The sequence below is a fragment of the Papilio machaon genome, chromosome 21 (genome assembly GCF_912999745.1).
Source record: "Papilio machaon chromosome 21, ilPapMach1.1, whole genome shotgun sequence".
NCBI classification, from domain to species: domain Eukaryota; kingdom Metazoa; phylum Arthropoda; class Insecta; order Lepidoptera; family Papilionidae; genus Papilio; species Papilio machaon.
Window position 1 is genome coordinate 3,200,550 of NC_060006.1, and position 27,644 is coordinate 3,228,193.

Below are 27,644 nucleotides of genomic sequence, written 5' to 3' on the forward strand. Positions count from 1 at the left end.
TCAGTACCCAAAGCTGGGCATTAACTCATTAATCCGTTAATCGTTAATTAACGAAATTGACATTTTGCATAACAGATTAACTTTTAAGTTAACTTCAAAAACGGTCGGTTTACTTATAAACCGAGAGCAAATCCTTCAGGTTTGTAGGTCGTCACAGTTGCCTCCCAGTCAGTCGATGTTAAAATGGCCTACGATTATGACTTATCTGTTTCAAACAAACGTTCGAGTAATAGTTCAAAGTGTTTTAAAAACTAAGCAGAGTTTACTAGATTTGTTCTGTATGCTTGTGCTTTACCTCCCCCTTCCTAAATAGATCTAACTCCAAATAGATAAATAATATTTTTTGGCCGCCGTTAAAAAGTTACATTGTTGAATTTTGATAAAGTGTTAAATGTGGCCTATTAAAGTGGCTCTGCTATTGCTAATTGTTGTTATTTAAAAAAACGTAGTGATCACTTTGTGCTTTCTTGAATAAGTCTAAATCAATATCAATTCCTTCTCAAATGTAATTTAGAGGTATCTAACTTGATATGCCATATATGACGAAAAAATATGCTATAATGACTAGAAATCTGCTAAATCTATATATATAAAAGAAAGTCGTGTTAGTTACACTATTTATAACTCAAGATCGGTCGAACTGATTTAGCTGAAAATTGATGGGGAGGTAGCTTAGAACTAGGAGACGGATATAGGAACTTTGTTATCTTGTGTGCATTTTTTTTATTCCGCGCGGACGAAGTCGCAGGTAAAAGCTAGTTTAGCATAAAATATGCTAAATTGGCAACACTGAAAGTAGTCTCATTTTAATTGATAATTTTCTGATAGGATTTTTTAAAATAAATTATCAGATAATTACGTTTTATTTATTTAATAAATTGAATTAAAAAACTGAGAAGAAAATTTTAATAATTCTGATAAACATTTCATAAGTGAAGGTTGACCACATTCCCTTTCCCCTCGTCGTCTCTGTTCGTGCGCCAATCCGCCATTTTGATTCGTGGTCGCTTGTCAGAGCGGGGAGCGGTTGTGACGAATTTTTCAATAAATTCTTCACTGCCGATAATTGGATAAATACATTTTCATTTATGAAGTGATCAGAAAGCAGTCTAAATGATGGCGAGATACGGTCAACGACCGGAAAATGCCCTCAAACGGGCCAATGGTTTGTACATATTTCTCCCAATCATACCACGTTGCATGTTCAGCTGGGATTTATTGTTAACTTTATTATCTTTTGGATATCTTTGTGGTATTTCGGTAGCATCAACGTATTTTTTGTTTGAAATTCGTAACTCTTTGGGAGTTACATCACAATCATATAAGTATCACGACATAACCAAAGAACGTGTTGGGTTTCTCCTATAGAGTTTATGGAACTGGACAAGCCAGCCCGGGCTTTGGACACTCTTCAGGAAGTGTTTCGGAACAAAAAATGGGCATACAACTGGTCCGAATCGGTGCTGGAGCCGATTATGTTCAAATACTTGGAATTATGCGTGGACCTGAGGAAGTCTCATATAGCTAAAGAAGGCTTGTTCCAGTACAGGAACATGTTCCAGTCTGTTAACGTAGGGTCGCTGGAGCAAGTTATAAGGTTTGTTTCGCTTCTCAGATTATTTATTGACTAATAACAATTGTGTAACAATCAGATTTAGTCAAGTCAAGTCTTGAATAAACATTAAGAGCAAGAAATTCAAGAATATGTCGGAAGTGATCAAATATGTTTTTATAATAACCCAGAAACACCACATTGAAAAAAACTAAATTATAGCTTTTCTTAAGTAAAACAAAAGTTGTTGATACACAAACTACGACCAATGTATTAATGTGTACCAATTTTAGAGGATACTTACGCATGGCCGAGGAACGTACAGAGGCAGCCAGGGCTCAATCCACACAGGCTGTCATCGATACTGATGATCTTGACAACTTGGCCACACCAGAGAGTATCTTGCTTAGTGCAGTCTCTGGAGAAGATGCACAGGATCGCTCTGATAGAACTATACTAACACCATGGGTAAGACAAAGAGAAGAATTACTTAATTGTTATTTTTTTATTATTCAGTTTAGTATCCTTATTGATTAATATTTTATTTATCCATTACAACCAAGCCATCAAGAAAAAAAAATATTTATTTTGTTATTATCTTAGCATTATTTAACCCATTCCATATACAAGAATAACCCTGTGAAAGTTTATCAATTTTAGTTCCACCAATTCACCTGGCCATTTTACTTTCATGTGAAAAAATCCATCACTAAACATGTTAAAATATTAATTCAAACATAACATTCATTGTATATAACTTTCCTTAACCTACTTTTTTATTGCAGGTAAAATTCCTATGGGAATCCTATTGCCAATGTTTAGAGTTGCTCCGTACTAATGCACATGTAGAAACTCTGTACCATGACATTGCTCGGATGGCATTCCAGTTCTGTCTCAAGTACTCCAGGAAGACAGAGTTCAGGAAACTCTGTGATAAGCTGAGGAAGCATCTTGAAGATATTTGTAAGCCTACAGTAAGTATAAATATATTAAATGCCATTTATTAATGAAAGTTTAAAGTTTATAAATTGTTGAAACAACTGCATCGCACATGCAAGTGCTTGGTGTTTAAGGAATGCCCCTGTAATATTATTTACTCTTGCCTAGACTGAAAAGATGTTATACCAGACACCTTGGTTTAGCTTTTATTAAATTAATTTGTTAAAAAGTAAATAAATCTATAATGCAAATAGTTACATAAATAATCTTATTTTAGTTTTAAATAGATTATTTTTACTTTAAGGCTAGTATTATTTAATTTTAAATTGCAGTTTAAATCAATATTTTATCAATTTTACAACAGGTACAGACTGGAAATGTCAGCATCAGCAAGCCTGAGACCCAGCAGCTCAACTTGGAGACCAGGTTGTTCCAACTTGACAGTGCTATACAGATGGAATTGTGGCAGGTCAGTTTTTTTACTAATAATACTATTATTTCCTTATCTATGATGTATTTTCATTGCAGAACGCAATTGCAAGTTTTGTCCTTAGTTTAGATAGGAGATGATATTTTGTTCTAGTCTGAATTAGCACTGATTTTTGTTAGAATTGCAATTATTTAAAAGTTCCAAAACTCATCATATTCCTGTTCTTATTTCACTCACGGAGGGTCGCGCACCAGGTTTTCTTCCTCCAGACTAATCTATCTTCCTACATCTCAATTATCACTACCTTTTTAATTATTACCGACCAATTTTGACGGGACATGGACGGGAAGGTAGTATGCACTCGGGCTATTTTTTTTTATTTCTATGCTGACGAAGTGGTGGCTATTTTTCACAATACTTTTATGATTCTCATTTCACAACTATTTTACCATTTTCATCTCATGACAAAATTGTTATGAAATATTTAAAAATAACAGTAATTAAACAAAAATCGAGAATGTAATTGAAATTGCATCATCCATTTGTTGTCAAAATGTTTAACTTCTTAGTATAGTGCAACATACTACTAGTTTTTTTTTAATGATATGTTTCATAAATCAACATACAGGAAGCTTATAAGGCAATAGAGGACATTCACAACTTAATGAACATGTCCAAGAAGACACCAGTTGCAAAGACCATGGCTAACTACTATGGCAAGCTAGCACTGGTCTTCTGGAAAGCTGGTCACTGCTTGTTCCACGCTGCTGCACTTCTGAAGCTGTTCCAGCTCTCTAGGGAGATGAAGAAGAACATAACGCAGGAAGAATTGCAGAAGTAAGTTCCAAATGACTTTTTATTATGACATATAGCCATATCTGTTTTTCCGTCAAAAAAAAAAAAAACATCGCATTATTATGGTAAAAATATGAAACTATTTTTTGTATGTTTAAAAAAGTTGATGGTTTAAGAATTCATCCAGATTGTTGGTTTCAATTAACTCACAAGATATTATAATGTTATTTTCTTTGAGAAAATAGCCTCCGAAATAAATCCCATCTGTACCTCTTGTGGTTACAAAGTGGTAGGCCTCGGAGGCAAAGCATTAATTGTAGTCTTGACGCGACAAGCAATATTTATTTATTGTTTGTGTTATTTAAGGCCTGCACATATTATTAAAAGAGTTTTCCATTTGTCAATATAATACTTATGTTGTTAGAAATGGGAATGGAGCTAGTTAAATTTTTATCTATATTAATTATTTAAAGAGAGCAGATTTATATGCTTGTAATGAATGAGTTCAGAAAATTTTGTATTGTGTGTAATGTCAATAAATCATAGGCTATTTGACAAGATTTTGTTTTATTAAAACTAAGTATATATTATTTATATATTTTTTTACCATATAGGATGGCGTGCCGCGTGTTAGTTGCAGTTCTGTCAGTACCTCTACCATCACTGCATCCGGAGTTTGACCGATTTGTTGAAACTGACAAAAGTCCAGTGGAAAAGGCTCAGAGATTAGCCGTCCTGTTAGGTTTAGCACAACCACCTACTCGAGCCAGCTTATTAAAGGGTGAGTTATAACGCATTTACATTGCTGAAAAATTGATAGAAAAATCAATTGTTTCCATTTTCGTTGTAAAAAAAAACTGATGTAGCTTAATATTACTGTACATTTTCAGTGGAAATACATGAAAATAAAAATTTGTATTCGGAAACAGGAAATGGTTTATAGAATATTTTATTGTGTGCAAAGTTGTTCCTCTGAAATAAATCCCATTTGTGACTTAATAGTCAATAAGTGGTAGGCCTCAGAGGTAGAACAATATGTGAGTTAGACGCGAATGATAGATCTTTATTTGACTATTAGTGTTATTTATACTAGCACATTAATATAATATTAAAAAATTGTACTAAAAAACATGCTACATTATGGTAGTCATTTTTAAATCATAATAATTTTTTTTATCAAACTTGAGTAAGTGAAAAACATTTATATTGCTTATAGAGTCTTTATTTGGCCTGATAGAAAGCAAGAAACTCAGCTTAGAGAGAAACTCTCACTTATCCAGGTTCAACTGCATATGACTGTCTAGTTATTTTGTCCTTTATTTTCCATAAGAGGTTTACTTTCAATGTAAATGTTTCAACAACAAATATCAACATTGTTAATAATTTCAGATGTGATTCGTCTCAATGTTGTGAACTTGGCATCACCGCAGCTGCAGCAGCTGTACAGCTGGTTGGAGGTGGAATTTGATCCACTTACCATCTGCGCCAATGTTCAGACCGTCGTCAAGCATTTGCAAGAGGAGCCTAGTGAGTGTGAGACACTTTTCATATCTATCTTAGCTAAGCCAAAAGAATGGGAAACATCTGTTGGGTCGATCGGCCTACCTCAATGAGATTTTTCCCATTAGACCAGATTGAATCCATAGACTCAATTGGTTTAATCAACCCAACAGGAACACCCTATAAACCTTATTTAGCAGTTATTTTATATTATAAGGTGGCGTAAACAGCAATCTGAATTTGCCGAAATGCAAAAAGACTGCTGCCCATAGACATTAGGGTGGGTCAAAAAAATCAACTATTTTTTTTTTTACAATTAATACGGAAAAATGGGTTACTAGGCACCTTAAAAAAATTCTTACCAAATATGAACTCTTAATTTTAATACGAAGATCCTCCGCGTCGCAGTTTTTCATTTTTTTCTCAGTCCAATAGAAAAAAATTCATTCCTCATCATTAATTGGTCGTACAGAAAATTTTTTTTAAGAATTTTGTAGGAAATTTAATGCTCTACAAAAAAGGTATCTTATGTTTTTTCCGTAAACCTCACCATTTCACTAATATTGAAGATTTAAGATTGATTATTTTAAGTCAAATGTCACTTTTGTTTATGAATTTTATAACTCGACAAGAAATGGCTATTATTGAATGCGCAATAGAAATTTTTGTAGCAAATTAACTGCTCTATAAAAATGGTATCATATGTTTTGGCGATTAAATTAAGCGTTCAAAAGATATTCATCATCAAACTTTCATGTATACCGATTTTAAGAGTTTTTGATTAAATAATCGAAAAATTTCAATTTAATCTATCAGTTTTGAGAAAATTTACACGAAAAAATTTTTTTTTTATCAACTGAGAAACTTCAAAATGTTTTTCAAGCTTTTTTTTATGTGTAAGTATTTTTATCTACATTTAAAAAAATAAATTGTACATTATTTATCGCTTAGTTAATCATTTATCAATAAAAAAAGCAAAGTTTTCATTATAAATATATTATGATTTCAGTTTTAGAGAAAAAAATGTCCAATTAGTTATAAGAAAGTTTTTTATTTCAATTTTCAACTGAGCTATTTATTTTCAAACAATTTTTTGTTGCAAGTAGGGTAGTTTTTTCGATGCTCTTTCACAACTTGCAATAAAAATTGAAATTGCTCTTCGTCTTTCGTTAAGCATTGGTTATATTCACTTACTAATGCGACACCTCGCTCTGCCACATTATAAACAACTTTCAATTGTGCGAAAAATTCTTTATTTTCATTATAACTCTCATCAGTAGACCATAAATCAATATTTTTGTCAAGAAAATCATACGGCAGATCAAAGATCTCAAAAAGTTTTAATGACTTCTTAGAAACAAAGTCACTTATATTTTTTTGCAGAATTAAATGTAAATTTTTTCTATCAATAATAAATCTTCTTGCTTTAGAATGTGTACCTTCGCGAGTCTTAACAGCTTCGACAATATTCTTCTTTATGTTTAATGGAACGTTATCATCAAAAAGTGATAAAATAGCAAGTTCATCACTTAAAAAAACAACATGATCGTGATTTCTAATGATGAAAAATAAAAAGTTTGGAATTATTGAATAAAAGTTTTGAAAACAAAATTCAAATAATACTTACATTAAAGACAAAAAATGAAATTTTCTCAAAACTGATAGATCAAATTGAAATTTTTCGATTATTTAATCAAAAACTCTTAAAATCGGTATACATGAAAGTTTGATGATGAATATCTTTTGAACGCTTAATTTAATCGCCAAAACATATGATACCATTTTTATAGAGCAGTTAATTTGCTACAAAAATTTCTATTGCGCATTCAATAATAGCCATTTCTTGTCGAGTTATAAAATTCATAAACAAAAGTGACATTTCGATGGGTAGTTGGAATAATGTCGCAATGGATATTGCGACAGTCATCGGGTTAAGTCAGATTCGGTATCTACGGACCTAAATACACCTTATATATTTTTTTTACTTAATTCTGATGAAAAATGACAAAAATAGAAAAATCACTTTGTACATTAATTGTTTGTTCCTGGTAAAAGTTTAGAAAAATATTACTGGAACAATACGGTTATGTTGAAAGTGAAATTTTTGTTTCAATTTTAGACTAGCAATTGTAATTACGGCTTTCTTCCAGGGAATAAAACATGTAAACATTAAACGCACTATACATTACTGTACCTACTTTGATGATAACAAATTCGCACTAAACATTGCTGTACCTACTAAACTATCGTTGAGTCGTTAATCAATGGCAGCAAATATTAAATCACGCACAAGACTACCAAACTATAGTTATTTTATTTGTATTACTAAAGATAATAATCTACAATAATTATTTTACAATTTTTTAGTCATCTGTTCATGATTCGAATTAATGTACCTGTGTCAAAATTTTTGTTTTCTGATATTTTACAAATGACATGTACTTAAATCATCATCATCATCAACCTGCCCTTATCCCTATGGAGGGTCGGCACAGTATGTACTACTCCTCCATACATCTCTATCAGACGTCATATCTGAATTTACCCCCTTCTTACGCATATCCTCTTTCACACAATCCATCCATACTTTCTTTGGTCTTCCTCTACCTTTATAGCCATCCACATTCAATCTCATTACTTTTTTGTTTATATGATTATCATCCCTCCGCATAACATGTCCAAACCACGCTAACCTTCTGCTCCTCAATTTCTCGATAACTGGCGCTACTTTCAAACTTCCTCTGATATGCACATTCTTAACTTTATCTTTTCTTGTCACACCACACATCCATCTTAGCATACGCATCTCAACTACATGCAATCTTCTTTCATCCGAAACCTTGGTGGCCCAACATTCAGATCCGTACAATAAGACAGGTCTTACGTTTGACTTGTAGATCTGTCCCTTAAGCTTGGGTGGCATTCTTGGATCACAAGTCACACCGGTGACCTGTCGCCATTTCATCCAACCTGCATTTATTCGGCTTTTCACATCCCGGTCAACACCACCATCGTATTCGACGAGTGAACCGAGGTACTTAAAATCGGAGCAGGTTGGTAGGTCAACACCATTTAAAGCGATTGGAGAAAAGCTGGTCGCCAAAATCACCACCAACCACCAAAATCGCAGAACAAATGTTCAGTTTTGGTTCTGCTGATTTTAAGACCAGCTCTCTCCAATTTATCTCGCCATTTTTCCAACCTGCTCTGCACCTCGCATTCATCCTCCCCGACAAGCACGATGTCATCAGCATAAAGCATACACCAGGGTGCTTCCTCCTGTATGTCTGATGTTAGCGCATCCATTACCAGGAGGAAGAGATACGGACTTAAAGCCGAACCCTGGTGTAGGCCTACCGAGACACCAAACCTGTCACTATCGCCAACAGCGGACTGGATGTGTGTATTGGCTCGACAATACATAGCACGAATAAGCTGCAGGTATTTCCCAGGCACTCCTTTCACTTTCAAAGCCCACCACAAAACCTTCCTCGGAACCCTATCGTATGCTTTTTCGAGGTCTACAAACACCATGTGCAAGTTTTTATGCACACGCCTATATTTCTCGCAAAGTTGGCGAATAGCAAAAATGGCATCCGTAGTCCCCCGTCCTGGTGTAAACCCAAATTGGTTCCGAGTTACCTCACTCTCCTCTCTTATTCTTCCGTCCACCACTATCTCCCAAGCTTTCATACTGTGTGACATGAGCTTTATTCCTCTATAGTTGTTACAGATTTGTACATAACCCTTGTTTTTAAAAATTGGCACAAGCGAACTCCTACACCACTCATCTGGAATCACCTCTTTCTGTAACAACTTGTTGAAGAATAGAGTCAGCCACACCAATCCGTCCGCCTTTAGGAGCTTCCATACTTTCTTTACTTCATACCTTGCACCGCTTTCTTTACTTCATCCACGCTAATCTCTTTCACCATACCAATATTAACCGGCACTTTTTCCAACACTCTACTCCAAATATTCTCTTCGTTCATCAATTTTTCAAAATAATCCTTCCAACGCTGTTTAATATCATTATCATCCGCCAATACATTTCCTTCATCGTCTTTAATACACTTGATGTGGTTTACATCTCTTGCATTAATTTCTCTCTCTCTTGCTATACGGAACAGGCGTTTTTGTCCCGGCGGGCTGTTCAGGGATTCATATAATTTATCTTGTGCCTGTGCCTTAGCAGTTGCGATGGCTTTCTTAGTAAATGACATGTACTTAAATGTCGCAGATAATATATATTTATTAACACCGAAATACGAGTAAAACATAATGGTGACATTTTAGAGAAATTTACACGTTTAGACGTTGTTTCTACGTATTCTACAGCTGAATCTGCAACTCTTCCTGAATTACAAGGAGCTTACAACGAACCGGTTCCTGTGTCGAAAGCTCTGTACTCTGATCTACTGAGTCTTTGTAACAGTCATGATATTCCACAATATTATCACGATTTCTATAAATCTTTGGCATGTGGAACCCACGAAGCTGCTGAGGTACAGGATCCGCTACAGGAGTCAAGTCTTTAGACGTGATTTTGCTTTAAATATTTTGGTACCCAATTTTTTTATTATGTTAAGATAATACGAATGTTGGTTTAGATGAGTTTATTTCCTGCAGTTCCTAATAAACTAGTCTTAGTTTATTATAATTAGAGTAGGTACATTTTATAAAATAATTTAATTTAAATAGCACAAGTTTTAAAGTTAAGCATAAGTACCTTTTTTATTAGGAATTCTTAATTTTCATGGATAATATAAGTAAAAAAGTCTTATAAAGTCACGAATTTGTCATTTTAATTATGCTACTTTGATTCAATAAAAGATTGTTTAATAATAACATAATGCTCTTTTTTCTACCACTTTAAATGATCCATTCTTATATTTATAGTAAAAAAATAATAATAATAAAAGCACTGTCAATAAAAATAAGATATTCACGCAAAGATAAAAGATTTTAAAAAAACATACAACGATGAATATACAGTAAAATATGAATACCGTCCACAAAACGCTCATCAAGTTCAAGGAATAAGAACACAAACTATGGTTACTGTATCCATCGTGTATCCTATAATACACTGAAAAAAGCTGTAACATATTATTACTGTATCAACATTCATTTTTTTTTTCGTGGAACAAAGCTGTAAGTGACTATTATGGGAACAACCTTTCGAGATAAATAGTAGCAATATGATCTTTACCGATTTTTTCCTATTTGGATAAAATATACAATCTTGGAACTGCAACAGTACTTTAGGCAAAAAATAACGAACAAGGTGACATATAATTTATTTTAAGATATTCAGTGGTTTTATAGTTATTCCATAATTTCATTAAATATTTTTTCCTGAACATTTTCATTTTTACGATTGCGGCTTTATTCCCGGTACCCATCGATTTGACTTAAAATAATCAATCTTAAATCTTCAATATTAGTGAAATGGTGAGGTTTACGGAAAAAACATAAGATACCTTTTTTGTAGAGCATTAAATTTCCTACAAAATTCTTAAAAAAATTTTTCTGTACGACCAATTAATGATGAGGAATGAATTTTTTTCTATTGGACTGAGAAAAAAATGAAAAACTGCGACGCGGAGGATCTTCCTATTAAAATTAAGAGTTCATATTTGGTGAGAATTTTTTTAAGGTGCCTAGTAACCCATTTTTCCGTATTAATTGTAAAAAAAAAAATAGTTGATTTTTTTGACCCACCCTAATAGACATCCCCAATAACTGATGCGTTGCCTACTTTTAATCGAACGATGAGGGAACCTACACTCCCCTTAACCTTTATTTATAAGAATAGGGTGGTTTATTTATAAAATTAGGCCTCTGGCACGCACACTCAGACGGTTTTGCTTCCTACAGACGGGTATCTTCTGTGTGGTCGTAGTATTGCAGCGGTAGAGCTGGCCCAATCGTACAACAGATGTTGTTTCTGACGTCTACACCTGTTAATATAACTTCAAATCACCTAACAGTACATAATTTTCGCAGATTCGTCTCTGGCGCAGTACACGGTGGCGCTGACAGACGTGGCGTTGGTGCGACTGGTGCGGCAAGTGGCGCAGTGCTACTCTTGTGTGCAGTTCGCTCGCCTGCTGGAGCTGGCTCACACCACTGACCTGTTCCACCTGGAGCGTCTGCTGGTAGACTGCGTGCGACATAATGATATGCAGATACGCATCGATCACGCTAAACAGTAAGTGCTAGTTTGGATTTTGTACATTGTATGTGTATCTTTGCCTAAGTTTAATCTCGTGAAAGATTATTCTTAGAGCCTTAAGTAACTACTATCAGTATCCATTTTTCGATGGGTCCTATGTAAATAATCGTAACTCACAATTTCGTTATTGGCACGATGTTTAATGTTTATAAATTACCTACTTATTTTAGATTTCGTTTTGATTTCATACTAATATACTAATAGATAATCTTACTAATACAAACGCGAAAGTTTATATGGATGGATGTTTTTTTGAGCGTATCTCCGGAACGGCTCAAAGAATCTTGATGAAATTTGGTACAGATGTAAAACACAGTCTGGGAGAACATATAGGCTACTTGTAAAGTTCTTTTTTTATTAAATTTTTAAGTAAATGTTTAGGCAAAAGCTAGTTTATAAAATTGCGTATATAAATATGCGAATACATACATAGGAACCATCAATTTCCGATTTCAAGTTTATAATTGTTATTTTATTACACATTTACACAGAAGTTTCTTAATCTGTTGTTTAGATGTGTCCACTTTGGTGTGGAGTCAGGTGGCGGCGAGTGGTGCTCGGCTGCAGATGAGGCGTGTGGCGGCGCCATACTGCAAGCTACGCCTGCTGAACAGGTATGCAATAAAAATAACATATTTATTTAGAAATTTTACCGGAGTATCGGTGGCGCAGTTTTTAAGCACCGGATTGTAATTTAAAACTTCCAGGTTCGGCCCCGTCCGATACCAATGTGGTTTACCAATTTCATATGTACATTTATCCGACGTTCGTACGGTGAAAGGAAATATTGTGATGCAAACAATATGTGAAGTCAACCAACCCTCACTTTGCCAGTGTGGTGGACTATGACCTAGTCACCCTAAAATTGAGTAGGCTCCGGGCCCATCCATAGTGACGAGAGTGAGCTGATCACGACGATAACTGGTTTTGGTGAAGCCCTGCTACATGTCTTCTCCAACATACTTCTCGTCAATGTGCATCACTGATAATTGGTTTCAAAGATCAAATCCCTTTTATAAACATGTTATCTCGGACTTGGACCATTTTGTGCAACAAATACTAATTCTAGATGTCTTCTAGATGCGTGAACAACTAGTCCGTGCTGCTGAAGTCCTATCCCGGGCAGTACATGAACTGTTCCCGGAGCGTCGACGTGCGGAACGTGAGCGTGACCGGGCGCATATGGTACAGCACTACCATGAGAACAAGCACGCCGAGCATCATAGAGTATTGCAGCGTCACAAGATTATAGAGGAGAGGAAGGAGTATATTGAACGCCTGAACACAGTTCGCGAAGAGGAGGAGCTACGGTTAGTTTAGTATTGTGTGACGATAGATGGCGCTGTTATTAATATTTGTTGTACACATTAGCAATGTGGTTACTTCTTGCTAATTTTGGTATCGGACTAAATTTTAATGCTAAGTTTTAATAGAAGTGATGCCTAAGCATTTAATCATTGCTATTTCATATTCTAAAATTTTATATGTTTCTTGAAAAACAAATCTTTGTAGCTTTAATTAGACGAAATATTGGATTAAATGTTGGATCATTAAAACTCGGTATCCTATGTTTAATGAACTTTTGATTTGTGAAGAAATTCGACGATGATGATAATAACAACGGAATTAAGTAGGAACAAGGTACATAGAATATACGGATTAATTTTGTGTGTAATAACAGTCGTCAAGAGGAGCAGCAGCGGTTGGCGGCGGCGGCGGAGGCGCGGCGGCTGGAGGCGGAGCGCGAGGAGCGAGAGAAGCGGCGCCACGCCTCAGAGATGGCCGCCATGCGCGAGAGACATCTACGCGAGAGGATCGCCCACATCTCGCAGACTATGCACGGCAAGAAAGTGCTGCAGAAGCTCGATGAAGAGGTAACAAAATACCTACTGTTAATACAGCATGATATGACCAATTCAAAGTACGAGGGTGGATTGAAAAGTACTCGGCCTAACCAAGAAAATAAACACATACTAAATCAGTTATATTTTTATTTTTCTACATAATCACCATCAAGTTCAATACACTTTTGCCACCTCCCCTTCCAAGCATTTAGACCGTTGAAAAAAAGTGATTCTTCCTTAGAGTCAAAATATGCGTCTACAGCTGCTTTGACCTCGTCGTTTGTCGAAAATCTTTGACCTCCCAAGTGCTTTTTTAGGTTAGGGAACAGAAAGAAGTCTGATGGTGCCAGATCAGGTGAATACGGCGGATGCGGTAACAGTTCAAAGCCACAGTTGTGAATTTCAGCCATTGACTGTACTGACGTGTGAACACGGGCGTTATCTTGATGAAACAGGACTTTTCTTCTGAGCATTCCTCGACGTTTTTCTTTTATTTCCTCTCGTAAACGACGTAGTAAGGTGCAGTAGTAATCAGAGTTTATAGTCTGACCTCTTTCAAGATAATCAATCATAATCACACCTTTCGAGTCCCAGAATACTGAAGCCATCACCTTATTTGCCGACAAAATCGACTTAGCCTTTTTAGGGGGTGGTGAACCAGGTCTTCTCCACTGTTTTGATTGTTGTTTTGTTTCCGGTGTACAGTAATGAACCCATGTTTCGTCCATAGTAACAAAACGATTCAAAAAATCATCTGCACCGGCTTCAAATAACTCCAAACAGTCGCGTGAAATAGTCAATCGCGTCCTTTTTTGTTCAACTGAAAGCAGTCGCGGAACCCACCTCGCAGACACCTTGTGGAAACCCAACTCGTTGACAATGATGTTTTGAGTTTATTCATAAGAGATGCCTATAATCTCGGCTATCTCTCTAATTTTTAATCTGTGGTCTCCCATTATTAAATCAAGTACTTTTTTAATATTTTCGTCAGTAGTTGACGTCGAAGGCCTTCCAGAGCGGGGTTCATCTTTCACACTCTCTCTACCACGCTTAAATGACAGAGCACAATCGCCTCATGTACTGACCATGTCATCATGGATGGCTTTTGATGATAGCCCCTTCTTATGGAGGTACTTAATGACGGCACGCTGCTCGATTTGGTCCATTCGCGGAAATTATGTCCGATTACTTTGTTAATAAATTTATAAAATCACAACTAATTATCGCACACGTTTCGAACTTCACACAATGAACTAGTCTGAACTGAACTAAATAATGTGGGTAGATTTGATTTTTAGAATTGAATGGATCTGTGTTAGGCCGAGTACTTTTCAATCCACCCTCGCATTTTATAACTCATTTGAGAAAACTTCATGTAACTTATTGTCGGTTTGGTTTTTACGAGAATTTTTTATGTAAAATACTTTTTGAAACACAAGGTAATTGCTTCTATTAAATATCCTTGGTAATAAAACAAACTGTTCTCCTAACAAAGGTTGTAAAACTATGTCATATCAATAAAAAAAAACCTGATGTTACTGAATAAAATGTAAGTTACAAAAGGTTCTTATGATGAATATATTTTTAAAATGTGACTAACTTAATATAACCCTTTTTAGGATTTGAAGAAAATGGACGCGGATGCTATATCTAAGCGTGAGGCTGAGGAGCTGATGAAAGAACGTCGCGAGCTCCAAGCGCGGCTCAAGTCACAGGAGAAGAAGGTACGACATTTATTTATTAGGCTACAAGCATTTATTTAGTATCGCCATCGAATCTTGCTAATTAATTTAAACCACTTTCTGGTTTATGATTGATTTAGAATTTTACAAACATGATGCTGATCTGATGATGGAGCTGAAAATTTACGATAGGAACTTCGCAACCGCATCGAGTTTGAAGTTTGTGTCTTTACGAGTAGTTTGTCTTTTTTTTATTTTTAGGTCTGTTAATAACAAGAACATAATAAATAGGCTTGTCTTTTAAAAGTTTTTTTTTAATTCTCTAATTTATAACAATAAGTAGTGATTACAAAATTATTGTATATATTGACGCTAATATCAATTTAAAGTTAAAATACAGTATAGATCAGCTGAAATTGGTCCTTCGAGTCGGATGCAAAATACTAACTTTACTAAATCATTTAATAACTCAATGATTCAGGTTGACTATTTCGAGCGAGCCAAGCGCTTGGAGGAAATCCCGCTGTTGCAGAAGAGTTTGGAGGAGAAGCAAGTACAGGATAAAGCATTCTGGGAACAGCAGGAGAAGGAGCGCATTCAACAACTTATTGGCGAGTTATTATAGTTTCCACTGTCCAAACATTCAGACAAAACATATTTTACGTCAGTTTTTTCCAGGAACAATAAGTTTTTGTACAAATGTTTTCTCAGTGCAAACTCATTGTTGCATATTGTTGTTGGTATTTTTCCAACTTTAAATATGAATGTAGAGGTGTGTGTAAAGGGTATGCCTGATTAAGAAGGGGGTGTCGACTGAATTGACGAATTCGATCGACCCGAAGAACAAAAATCCAGTGCGTCGATCCAAGTTTAGTGGACAAAAGATAGGGATCTCCATTTCTTGTGTAGAATCTTGTACTGTTCTTGTTTCCGTCAGCATATCATTGAGGTACAAGTATTTGATCATAATGTTTCTAACAGAGGCCCGTGCACGTGACGTGGCGACTGCGAGCCGTCTGTCGCGTATGGCGGAGCACCGTGAGCAGTTCACGGCGCGGCTGCGCAGTGAGCGCGGCGCAGCTCACCTCAAGTGCTTAGCTGACTTCCAGCAGCGGTTGGCATCTGAGCGAGAGGCGAGACTGGCGCAGCGTAAAGCTCAGCGCATTGAGAAACGTAGACAGGAGGTACAAAATGAGTTATACACCAACAAGGATATCTGACCCGGTGGGAATTCAAACTAAAATATGATAGATCACTAACACCACACTGTAAATGTCAAAAAAATGTAGCAAGATCCTTTTCGGCTTTTCTTGAATTTTTTCTTTTATGGCAAATGAAAAAAAAACCTATATGTGTTTACTTATATTTTATGATGGAACTAACCGCAATAGCACCGTCTCTCACTGGATCAGATGCCTTTGTTTGTTTATACGTGTTTTGAACAATGTGCAAGTGACATTGTGACCTCATAAGAATCAAATCCTGAAATAGGTAGAGCCGTCAATCGCCAATCAATTGTAACTTAGTCTTAATACGAGTTCAATGAATTTTAAAGCAATAGAAGATACCTAGGGTATACATTTTTATTCTCTTTAGGATGATTGCTGAGTTTATATTTATTCTAATGGACATAAAATTCTATAAACCCATACCAGGGATAGTATTATTGTTTTCAAATATCTTGGCAGCCCAGAGTCATCGACGCGCTGCGTATTGTCTTCCTCAATAGTGTTCTGCGCAACAACTCGATCTAATTGAAGAACCGCCAAGATATATGACAACATGTATACAATAATGTGAATGTATGTCAGTGGCTGGCGGAGAAGCAGCGCGCAGAGGAGCGCGCGGCCGAAGAGGCGCGCCGCCAGAAGGAGGAGGAGGAGAAACGGGAGAAGGAGGAGCGCGAGCGCCGCCACCAGGAGGAGCTGATCGCGCTACGCGAGAGAAAGGAGAAGTGAGTTCACACTATCGTGGATTTGTCACTAAGTGTATTTTTATCATTAATTACTGTAGCAGTTTACAAAAACATTGAGTATTTAACAATACTCGTATTCTCTATAACAGAAAAATATAGATTTAGTTTACATTTCTTATACTAAAGAGTCACCCTTAGTGACCATTTAAAGACTCTGAATGCTAGTTAGAATGTGTTTTTTTAATGAAATAAATGTAGGCTTTCATTATTAACAATAATTAATATGTAATAACTTGTCAGGGAGCACCAGGAGATGTTGGCGCGTGCCGAGGCGCGTGCGCGTGCGCAGGAGGCGGCGGCGGCTCGCAAGCTGGAGGAGCAGAAAGCCTCTGCTTCGAGCTGGCGCCGCGCAGACGACACCTGGCGCGCTGGCAGCGGAGGACCTGCAGCACCTGGAGGTTACAATACTACACACTCATTCTCTTTGAAATGACAGAGACAGTAATACGTGTGTGACTGCTGTCAAATACTAAGGTTATAATCAAAATGCTACAAGTTTTCAAGTGGATACCCGATTACAAGTTATTTAGAACTATAGAACACTCTAGAACTATACAGAAATAGAGTTTATTTAGAGTAGTTAGAAAAGGCATATAAAATGTGTAATATGTAATATTTTGTATACAGCGCGTCGCGACGACCGACCACTATCCTCAGAGAGACGAGACGAACGCCCGCCGCTCAAAGACGACAAGTAAGTTATTACTTACAATTACTTGGTCTAGAGTATCTGCTCGCTTTACACGAAGTCCTTTAGTACTAATAGAACTACAAAATCTTACTAATATTATAAATGCGAATGTTTAGATGGATGGATAGATGGATGTTTGTTTGAAGGTATCTCCGGAACAGAGCAACGGATCTTGATGACATTTAGCACAGATGTAGAACATAGTCTGGAAGAACACATAAGCTACTTATTATTTTATTTTTTTAATTCCGCGCGGACAGTCACGAGCGACAGCTAGTCAACTATAAAACTAGCTTGTCTAGTAATTGTCATTTTGTTAAGATGACTAATGCTTTGATTTTTATCGAAAGATTGATGTGAAATTTCAATTTTTCTTGTTTATATTTTCCAGGGAAGCTGACAGACCTCGTCCAAAAGAACCTGAACCTCGCAAGCTGGATGAACCCAAGGCGGCCACCGGCAGCAGCTGGCGGCGTGACGACAGCCGTAGACCTGGTCAGTGACGTCATCAAACAATGTCTACGTCACAGTTCACTTTGTAGTACCCTGTCCTTGAATAACAAAGTACAAGGAACTAGTGGTACTTTATAATTAAAAGGGGTAGTTGATGAGCTTATAGTCCATATATGCCCACTGACTCGGATAAATTTCTCTGTTTACACTAATTTCCGACGTACCAAATTAAATTATATGGTAAATTAAATGTAAAACTATTTGTTGTCGTAGATAGGTAGTGGAGCATTGGTGGCTCAGGGGTTAAGCACTTGACTTGCAACCTACAGGTCCTGGGGTTCGAATCCCACCATGTACCAATGTGATTTAAATATGTACATTTATCCGACGTTTTTGCGATGAAGGAAAACATTGTGATGCTGCACAATTCTTAGAAGAAATTCAATATATGTGAAGTCAACCCGCACTGGGCCAGCAAGGTTGACTATGGCCTTAGCCACTTAGGTTCCGAGCTCCTCAGTGGGGACATATTGTGAGCTGATGATGACTATTCATAGTATAAGGACCATAATTGATGTAAATACATATAGAATTGTTCTTATAATTATTAATTACTTCACAGTATTACCACCAAGCCGCAGTATGGGTCCGCGCGATGAACGACCACGGTCACCTGAACGTCGGCCATTACGTGATGAACGTGGTCCTCCACTTAAAGACGACCGTCCTTCAGCAAGAGATGAAAGGTACACAGATGTAACATCATGTTGCTTGTACAGGGACTAAGTTACTCGATTGGTTATTTAAGAAACAAAAAAAAACCGACCGACTAGTCCTATTACACTCGTCAATTGGTTCAATATGATGTTTCCGTTACTAACCAACGGAAAACATCCGTTCAGTCGTTACAAAGGCACTTTCATACATACAAACCCACTGAAAATTGTTACTCTTTCGTCAGTTGGGTAATACTAATATATATAATAGGAAAAAAATTATGTTACACAAGTCATTGCAAAAATAAAACTCAGTAGCTTCTTGGGAATTAACGATTGGTACGTTTTTTTATATTGTATAAGTCACAATGTTTATATTGCAGGCCGCGTGTAGGCTACGGTGGGCGTTCCAGCGGACCAGAGACCGGCAGCTGGCGCAGAGGACCCGCCGACCCACCGCCAGCGCCCACTGTAAGTTAAACCTTTCATAGACAATGTACCATAGACTTTAACTATAGAGTCATTGTAATCCACAACAATAGTAAAAAATAGCTATTGTAATTCTTCCTTACAACAATATCGTCTAAATCACTAATAATATAATGTATTACAAAAAATTTAAGCAGCAAATATATTTTACAGCTAGTTTAATAATAAAATACACTATTGCAGGAACGTTCATCAACATGGCGCAGTAAAGACGGACCACCGCGTGACGACCGTTATCGTGATGGTCCAAGAGACCGTGACGGACCGAGAGACCGCGACGGACCAAGAGACCGCGATGGACCAAGAGACCGCGACGGACCAAGAGACCGCGACGGACCAAGAGACCGCGACGGACCGAGAGACCGTGACCGCTACCCGCCGAGAAGAGATGATCGCGATGGTCCTAGGAGAGACGATCGTGATGGTCCCAGGAGAGATGACCGCGATGGTCCCAGAAGGGATGACCGCGATGGTCCTAGGAGAGATGACCGGTGAGTTTAAAAATTATGAAACAATATAACTGTTTTCTTATAACAGGAATGACGAACCTTTATGTAGTCATCAAATAATTTTGACTTGTGATAACTCGCGTTCACTCATATTAAGTAACTACGTTACAATTTATTTTCTAGTGTATTATTAATTTTGTGGTCTGATGTTGTGTTTCGTGCCCTTGGTTTGCCATCCATGTTGCGGTCTCGAGGTTTCGTCGCACCTATTTGGATTATCAAAATTGGTGTTTTGTTTTATCTTATTCGTTTTTACATATTGTATATCTTATATATAAAATTCTCGTGTCACGGGGTTCGAACTTGAACTCCACCGAAACGGCTTGACCGATTCTCATGAAATTTTGTGAACATATGCAGTAGGTCTGAGAATCGGCCAACATCTATTTTTCATAACCACCCCCCATTTAGTTTTTTTAACTGCGCGCGGACGGAGTCGCGGGCGACAGCTAGTTTTTTTATATAAATTGATCTTGTTCGTATTTTTATCTTGTGGCTTTTTTATATAAAATTTGTTGAAGAATTCATTATGATATACTAATCAGTTCCCGCACTATTCAAGCCCTCTCTTATAAAGTCTTACTTATTTCTTTGTCTATAACATACTATGTTTTCAGTGACGGGCCGCGTAGAGACGACCGCGACCGCCGCCCGCCGCCGCCGCGCCGTGATGAGAAACGTAAGTGTATTCAAATAATCACTAAAAAAAAACTAAATCTGAAAAATCCAGACAGAATAATCTCTGATTTTTTAAAAATTTAATAGACACAAATATAATTTTTGCCAGTCAATTATACGTTATGCTTTTTCATAACTGGAGTAGTTTAATTTAATGAGATTTAAACGCCTCTGAAATAAATCCCATTTTTAGTTATTAAATAACTATGTAATGGTAGGCCTCAGAGGTAAATAATGTCTGGTTAGACGCGACAGGATCTCTCACTGAGATATCTGTGTTATTTACACCAGAACAAAATATATTTTTACTTTAATATGGCAACTTTTTATCTTACTAATATTATAAATGCGACTGGATGGATGGATGTTTGTTTGAAGGTATCCCGGAACAGCTCAACGGATTTTGATGAAATTTCGCATAGATGTAGAACATAGTCTAGAAGAACACATAGGCTATTATTACGTTTTCTTTTAATTCCGCGCGGGCGGAGTCGCGGTCGACAGCTAGTATTAGATAAAAATCTAATGATTTGTTTTAATTTTCCAGCACGTGATCCTGATGGCGACTGGCAATCAGTGAGGCGCTAAACCAACGACAGTTCTCTACAAACGATCCAGTTGTGTCCAAAGTGGCTGGTTCACAAATTACTGGATTTATATGTCACTGATTAATAGTGAATATAGACCATTTGTAATTTACCTAGATGAATTGCAAAGATTCGACAAGTTGCATCATAATTGTTGTCTTGGGGAAGATAACTGCCATTTAATTTTGACGATACAATTTATCTAGATAAATTACCAACGGCCGTTATTAAGTCGGTGACATTCTAGTAACCATTTTGTTTATTATCAAAGTTAGTCTGAATACAATAACATTACAATTGGGGCTTTTTATTGCGATTTATATTTACTTGCTATGCTTATATTGTGCTTATTTAGTTTGTGATTACACGGTCACCCATCTTCGCTTTATTACCATAACTTTGATTCATAGATTGCAGATTTTGGAATAATTACTCCGTAGAACTCCCGCTACTGACATTATGTCGTCATTTCTTATTGATTAGAGACGGCATTATTAATACAACTGTTGTTACATCAATTGAATTCTGTTAAGCTTGCTCATAAACAATTTTGTGTCTTAATGAAGAATTAAATAGTTTCAAATTTAAAAAATGCTAGTTTTTTTTATTCAGTAAATATATCGGTTGTAGTTAATAGTGTCATATACTAAATTTACAACTGTTAAATATATAAAATATAGCTTGTGTTATAATGCACGTCACGAATTATTGACAATCTGAAGTTAGCATAAAACGCAGATTTCTTTGTCGCACTTATTACGATCGTATATCGCAGTCTCGTTCACACCTTGTTGCTAACTTAAAGTTCGTGGCTAGCATTATACAGCCAGTCGTTATGTAGTTTATATACATTTACACGAGTTTTAAAATATTTTTCTATGCAATAATTATTGTAAGCAATAATTGCTTTTTTTGTTTTGAATCTGTATTAATTCAATTTTTTTGTTTGAATGTAAGGTTATATTAATCGAAAGATTCTGACAATGACATCTGTCAAGGTTGACCTTGTAATTGACCTTCATATATTTCAAATACTAACGATTGGTTTATAAGTTGTCATAAAACGATGAGCTACAATAATAAGGTCATAATACTTACTGCCAATGTACAACTTTAAAGTGTTAATGTTCATTCTAAAACATACAACAATATTGTATTTCTTATGCAACAATAAATCATTATCATTAATTTGTGTTTTATTTTTAATAACCTGAGCGATTCCACCAAAGAGTATATTATAGTCTATTAAAAAAGAGGAAATTCGCGCGCAATCGTGGATCCACGGCGATTGTAGCACTCCATGCGTATTTTGGGTGAACTAAGTTGTATATAGCCTACATAGGTCCATATATAAATGATTCCACTTTGATATCATTGGGGTTATATATTTTGGCGCCTCGGAACACCATACGAGTCGCTGCGCATAAGAGATGTGTAAATTAAAAGTACATCTAACATAGACTTGAATCGTTGAGCTGCGACTCGACAACTAAATAAGCAAAACCGCTCACGGCGCATGGTGATGTACTAGAAACTAAGCGAGCCGCGAGCTTTTTTGACACGTAGTAGCTCGAAATGCAAAAGATAACTATGTAAAAGGTTCAAATTGTGTTTAGCTGCGAGCCGGTTCACAGATCTGCTACTCGTATACACATGTGAGCTGATCTGCAGGTCATCAATTTTGGTTGAGTTACCGTGACAACATAGTGGGTGCGGAGGAGGGCACTACACAATTGACGTTGAGAGGTGTATACAACTGATTTTGACAAGTAAGGTATAAGTATTTTTGGTATTATTTGATTAGTATTATACCTAATGATAGTCACCCAATCGGTTTTTTTCGGTTTTTATTTAAAAATATTATGTCTGAATTCGAAGGGATGAAAATTAATGACTAATATTTTTTTATCAAGTGTTTGGCTGGAAATCACTGATATTTATAAATGAATAGCCCATTGCATTAAAATGCGCTTTTGCTTCGTTCTGACTGAAACTCGCCAGATGAAGTTCCTGGCAGTTACTTCTATGTCTATTATTAGTTCGAATCCCTAACACTACCAACCACAACCATCAGTGCCAAAATGGCAAAAATCAAATAGTTATAAAAAATGTCTTTTAATTAGTCCTGATATAAAGGTCAGTGCAAGGCATTTCAATAACAACATAGTACGGTTTATGACTATATAATATATTTAATTGTTGATATTGTTTACTGCTTGTTGGCGGCTTCGTGCAAATTCTTCTGCACCTGCTCGGCCTGTTTCACGAAATCGTCGTAAGCCGCCTTGATCTTAGGCGCTAGTTTCGCGTTGGTCTCCTCCATGTTGGTCGCCACTTCCTTAGCTAATTTCTGTGTCTCCTAATGAACAAAATATTCAAATTAAAAACGAGGATTCGTGTACTGTGAAACTATTATTGTGCGGAACTAACATAAATTGATACTTGTATCGTATGCACGATACAAATATTTGTACTTTGTAATTTACCTGTACAGTGTTCTGTACAGCGGCTTGTAATTTGTCTTTAAGCGCAACAGCCTGCTGCTCGACCTCGGGGTGTGCGCGGCGCAGCTCTTCCGCAGTCTTCTGCAAGTTGGTCTTAGCCTGCTCCAAAGCGTCCTTCACTTTGCCGTTCGCATCGCTAATCTGGAAATGCAGACACATTGTTAATATTTGTCTTATTCTATACATTTACTGCCTACATAACAACAAAAACAGGTAAAAAAATAATGCAATAAAACAGTGGTGAATATAGTCTGACCAGGAAATAAAAAATCAGTCATGGGGATGCCACAACCTCTTTCAATACATCACCTTCAATAAGTAGACCAGACGTAAGTAGTTGTTTAATCTTTCTGACTAACCAGAAAAACAAAATATAACTTCAACTCCTGCATGGCTTAACTATATTCTCACAAATATACTAATAGTGAGTCTTATAATTGCGGACACTAAATAATTATTTATTATTAACATATCAAAGCGATTAGTGTGATAGAAACTACAATAGTCTTTGTTTTTAATGTTTCTTTATTTGGTAAGTACATGTTCGGACTATAAACTGCGAAGTATGCAAAGCATGTTGCAATATGTCCTCTTACGGAATAATAATATGTCTTTGACATTGTAACAATGTATGCCCACTGATGATAGTTTCAGGAAATCAGTAAACTTTGTTCTCTAAACATTAATATTGGACCCAATAATGTGCCTTGGGGTACATCTTATATATATAAAAGAAAGTCGTGTTAGTTGGTGGGCAGGTAGCTTAGAACCAGGAAACGGACATAGGATAATTTTTACCCCGTTTTCTATTTTTTATTCCGCGCGGACGGAGTCGCGGGTAAAAGCTAGTCTTCTATTAAAAGTAACCTATCAATATCTGTTTACAAAGAAACAGACTTTAGAACGTTTAATTTAGCTATATAAGTATAATAAGTCGGAATAAATTAGATATTATTGCGGTTAACTCTACCCTTGAGAGGATTATTATGTTCGCTGTGTCAAACGCTTCTGTTTAATCCAAGTTCCACATATTTTTTTAGTAATTGAATTATCTTGGTACAAGCTTTAATTTCAACAGTTTTAACTATAGTATAAATAATTTTATTTGTATAAAATACATTGTAACCTTGAGGTGAAATAATCGGAATATTTGCAATATAATGTGACCTTAACCCGCCTTGACCGCAGAACGGATATTTGATAACTCTGTTAATAGCGATAATGTCGGATGATGTTCTTTTCACTCGTTCTAGCATCGTAGAGTGATAATTAATAATTTTTATTTAATGTTCCAATTTCATGTTTTTATATATATTTATAGTGTAATTTCTTTACATTACAGTTATGTGATGTCTACATTGTGATAGATATTTTCTTGCTCGTCAGTTATGGTAATCGAAAATCTGATAGTGATCGTTAGTGGCTTCAAGTATCTGGGTTACCTGACCGTCTCTACAGTCACTTTTTATTCTTTAACTAGTCAATTTTGTATAATAAATAAATGTAAACTTACGGCCTCCTGAAGACTGGCAGTAAAAGCTGACATTTGCTGGAGAAGAGAGTCCGAGCCATCCTTGAATGCCTTCTGGACTTCTTGGGTGTTCTTGGAGGAGACAATTGCGGTCAATTGTTCAGCGAATACTTTCTGGAACTCCTCGCCGTGTTTCTGCAGATCCTGCAGCGGCGTGGGCGCATCTCGGCGCACCATACCAGCGTGCGCCTGCGATTAAAGATACAGTTTTAGAAGATAAGGAAGCAAAGTGGATCATCGTAAGACAATAAAACTTGATAGTATTGTCGTTCTTCAGATAAATCTGGATGGTAACAGAAGCAGACTAAAGATGATCTTTCTTAAGACGAACTCATAAGAGAAAAAGAGATACATGCATAAAATGTAAAAGACTAAATTATCTAAGTTTATAACAATAAAATAACTTACCAGAGCAAAGGTGGCGACGACAAGAACGATGAACTTGGCCATTGTGTGGTACAGGAGATGTGATCGAGACAAGAGAACCCGAAGGAGTGTGCCGGATGTAGAGCGCGTTCAGTTTATATATGGCGATGTATCACGGGGGAGGGGCGGGGGAGATATCGGGCGCTAGTTGAAACTTTCCTGAACAACGCCCTCCGCCCTGTGTACCCTGCAAATTGTTTACAAGCAATTAGCGATGCATTCGTTATCAATACAAAGTTCCGGGATCGACGACTAACGACCAGGTGGCCGTGCGTTATGCTTTGTATTCGATGCGATATCTTTGCTATTATACCTTTTGAGATGAATACTAAATTTAGTTTAGCAATTATAATTTTTATAGAATTTTGGCGATGACGTTGCGTTTAAGGAACTTGGATGGATCGTCAGAATGTCGGTCTTCGTGATAGACTGACGGTCTGGTAAGATTGTGGAAGTCTACTGGATGAAGGAGGTTAATCCCTGGTGCCAACATTTTCTCTTTTTTTTTTTGTTAAAAAGCTATCTTGTTTGCAGATAGAATAGTGTTTTGAATTTATAAATTAAATATTTTTATTTGTTTTTGACATCTACTTACTTCTACGGTTATTTTGGCAATTAATTTTGTCTAAACTATTAAATTACATTCGTCACTGGATAAAGGGTAAATAAAATAAATACCTATTAGCTAATTTTCTTAGATTAATCAATAACAAATTCCTTCATAAATCCAATATATTTTATTCTTCTAGAGACTAAATACAGTAAAACTTACTCTGTTTCAAGCACATTTTAGTTTCAACATATTATGTCAACCCTTTTATCGCTTGCTGAAATTAAACATTAACAGAAATCATTATTATTGAAGCTTATATGTGTAGTCTTTCGAGCGTAATTGGAAAATAAATAACAAGTTAACCATACGAGAAATACTTTTGGTGACATGTATTCAAGAGTAAAACATACTCTTTTATAATCACATTGATGTCCATAATTCTCGAAGGCGGTCAAAGGGTTGAAACACGTGTTTAACTAAGAATTTTTAAATGTATTTTTTTAGTAATACAGTGATTATTTAAGTAGCTATATTCATAATTGTATGCAATTTCCACTTCTTCGTATACCATTTGAGATTTATTAAAAGTATTTTCTAATTCCCGCAGGCGGTCAGTGTTGAAATACGTGTTTAACTAAGAATTTTTTTATATATTTTTTTAGTAATACAGTGATTATTGAAGTAGCTATACCTATATTTTTGCTGCAATTTCCAATTCTGCGTACACCATTTGAGATTTTTTAAAAGTATTTTCAAGTTACTTGACTTTATGACACTTTCCTTTGATAACTTCTATCTTTTGTTTTTTATAAAATCGATATAAGTTATTAGTAGAAAATAGTGTAGGCATGTTTTGGAAAATGATGCTTAAATTCGTGAAAAAATGTAAAAAAGAAACAATTTCATTTGATTTCATCATATATTCGGAATTCTCTTTACAATAATAATATAGAGTATACATTATGATTTGTTTATTCCTTTAAATCATGTTTACAATTTCAAACGAGACTTAATTACAAATTATATTTGTTTGTGACAAGTTATTTAATAAACAAGTTAATGAATGCTTATTAACTAGTTAACTTTCTTGTAATTATTGATTGTTTTAAAACTTATTCTGATAATGCAGTCAAATAATACGATAGGTTATAAAAACTATCCAAAACAATTCCAACAAGAATTTACTTATTTACAGAATACTAATGTTAACCTAAATGTTTTATTAAGTTGGCAACATATCTTAAAAAAATCTTTTTAAATTTCTAACTCGTTCGTTGTCTTTAAATAAAATGATTCAAATAAAACAATTATAGATGAGACATTAGAAATATTTTATTAAAATCTCACTAATATTATAAACTAGCTTTTACCAGCGACTTCGTCTGCGCGGAATAAGAAAAAAGCACACAAGATAAAAAGTTTATATAAAAGAAAGAAGAAAGAAAGAATGTTTAGATTGATAGATGTTTGTTTGAATTTATCTCCAAAACGGCTCAACAGATCTTGATGAAATTTGGCACAGATGTAGAACATACTCTGGAAGAACACTCAG

General features: G+C 35.8%; 2 protein-coding genes across 3 annotated transcripts; one reads left to right on the forward strand and one right to left on the reverse strand.

Moving 5' to 3' along the window:
• The first annotated feature begins 966 nt into the window (after positions 1 to 966).
• LOC106712624 (eukaryotic translation initiation factor 3 subunit A) lies at positions 967 to 21,229 on the forward strand. Of its 2 annotated transcripts, none has more exons than XM_045683064.1 (24): positions 967 to 1,165; positions 1,369 to 1,597; positions 1,846 to 2,020; positions 2,338 to 2,526; positions 2,856 to 2,960; positions 3,550 to 3,758; positions 4,331 to 4,497; positions 5,106 to 5,249; positions 11,226 to 11,430; positions 11,969 to 12,068; positions 12,535 to 12,764; positions 13,136 to 13,328; positions 14,918 to 15,022; positions 15,462 to 15,591; positions 15,962 to 16,164; positions 16,792 to 16,934; positions 17,196 to 17,353; positions 17,583 to 17,649; positions 18,038 to 18,141; positions 18,722 to 18,845; positions 19,199 to 19,286; positions 19,488 to 19,795; positions 20,431 to 20,492; positions 21,039 to 21,229. In XM_045683064.1, exons 1-24 carry the CDS (start codon positions 1,114 to 1,116, stop codon positions 21,077 to 21,079), a joined length of 3,531 nt encoding a protein of 1,176 aa, XP_045539020.1. In that variant the 5' UTR covers positions 967 to 1,113; the 3' UTR covers positions 21,080 to 21,229. The 2 variants fall into 2 exon arrangements, with proteins under 2 accessions (XP_045539020.1, XP_045539021.1); XM_045683065.1 differs by having other exon boundaries at positions 5,106 to 5,243.
• Positions 21,230 to 23,247: 2,018 nt separating this feature from the next.
• Positions 23,248 to 25,646, reverse strand: LOC106712605 (apolipophorin-3). Its single transcript, XM_014505221.2, has 4 exons — positions 25,522 to 25,646; positions 25,096 to 25,302; positions 23,565 to 23,723; positions 23,248 to 23,437 (listed from the first exon to the last, which is right to left on the reverse strand). Exons 1-4 carry the CDS (start codon positions 25,561 to 25,563, stop codon positions 23,288 to 23,290), a joined length of 558 nt encoding a protein of 185 aa, XP_014360707.2. The 5' UTR covers positions 25,564 to 25,646; the 3' UTR covers positions 23,248 to 23,287.
• Between the last annotated feature and the right edge of the window lie 1,998 nt (positions 25,647 to 27,644).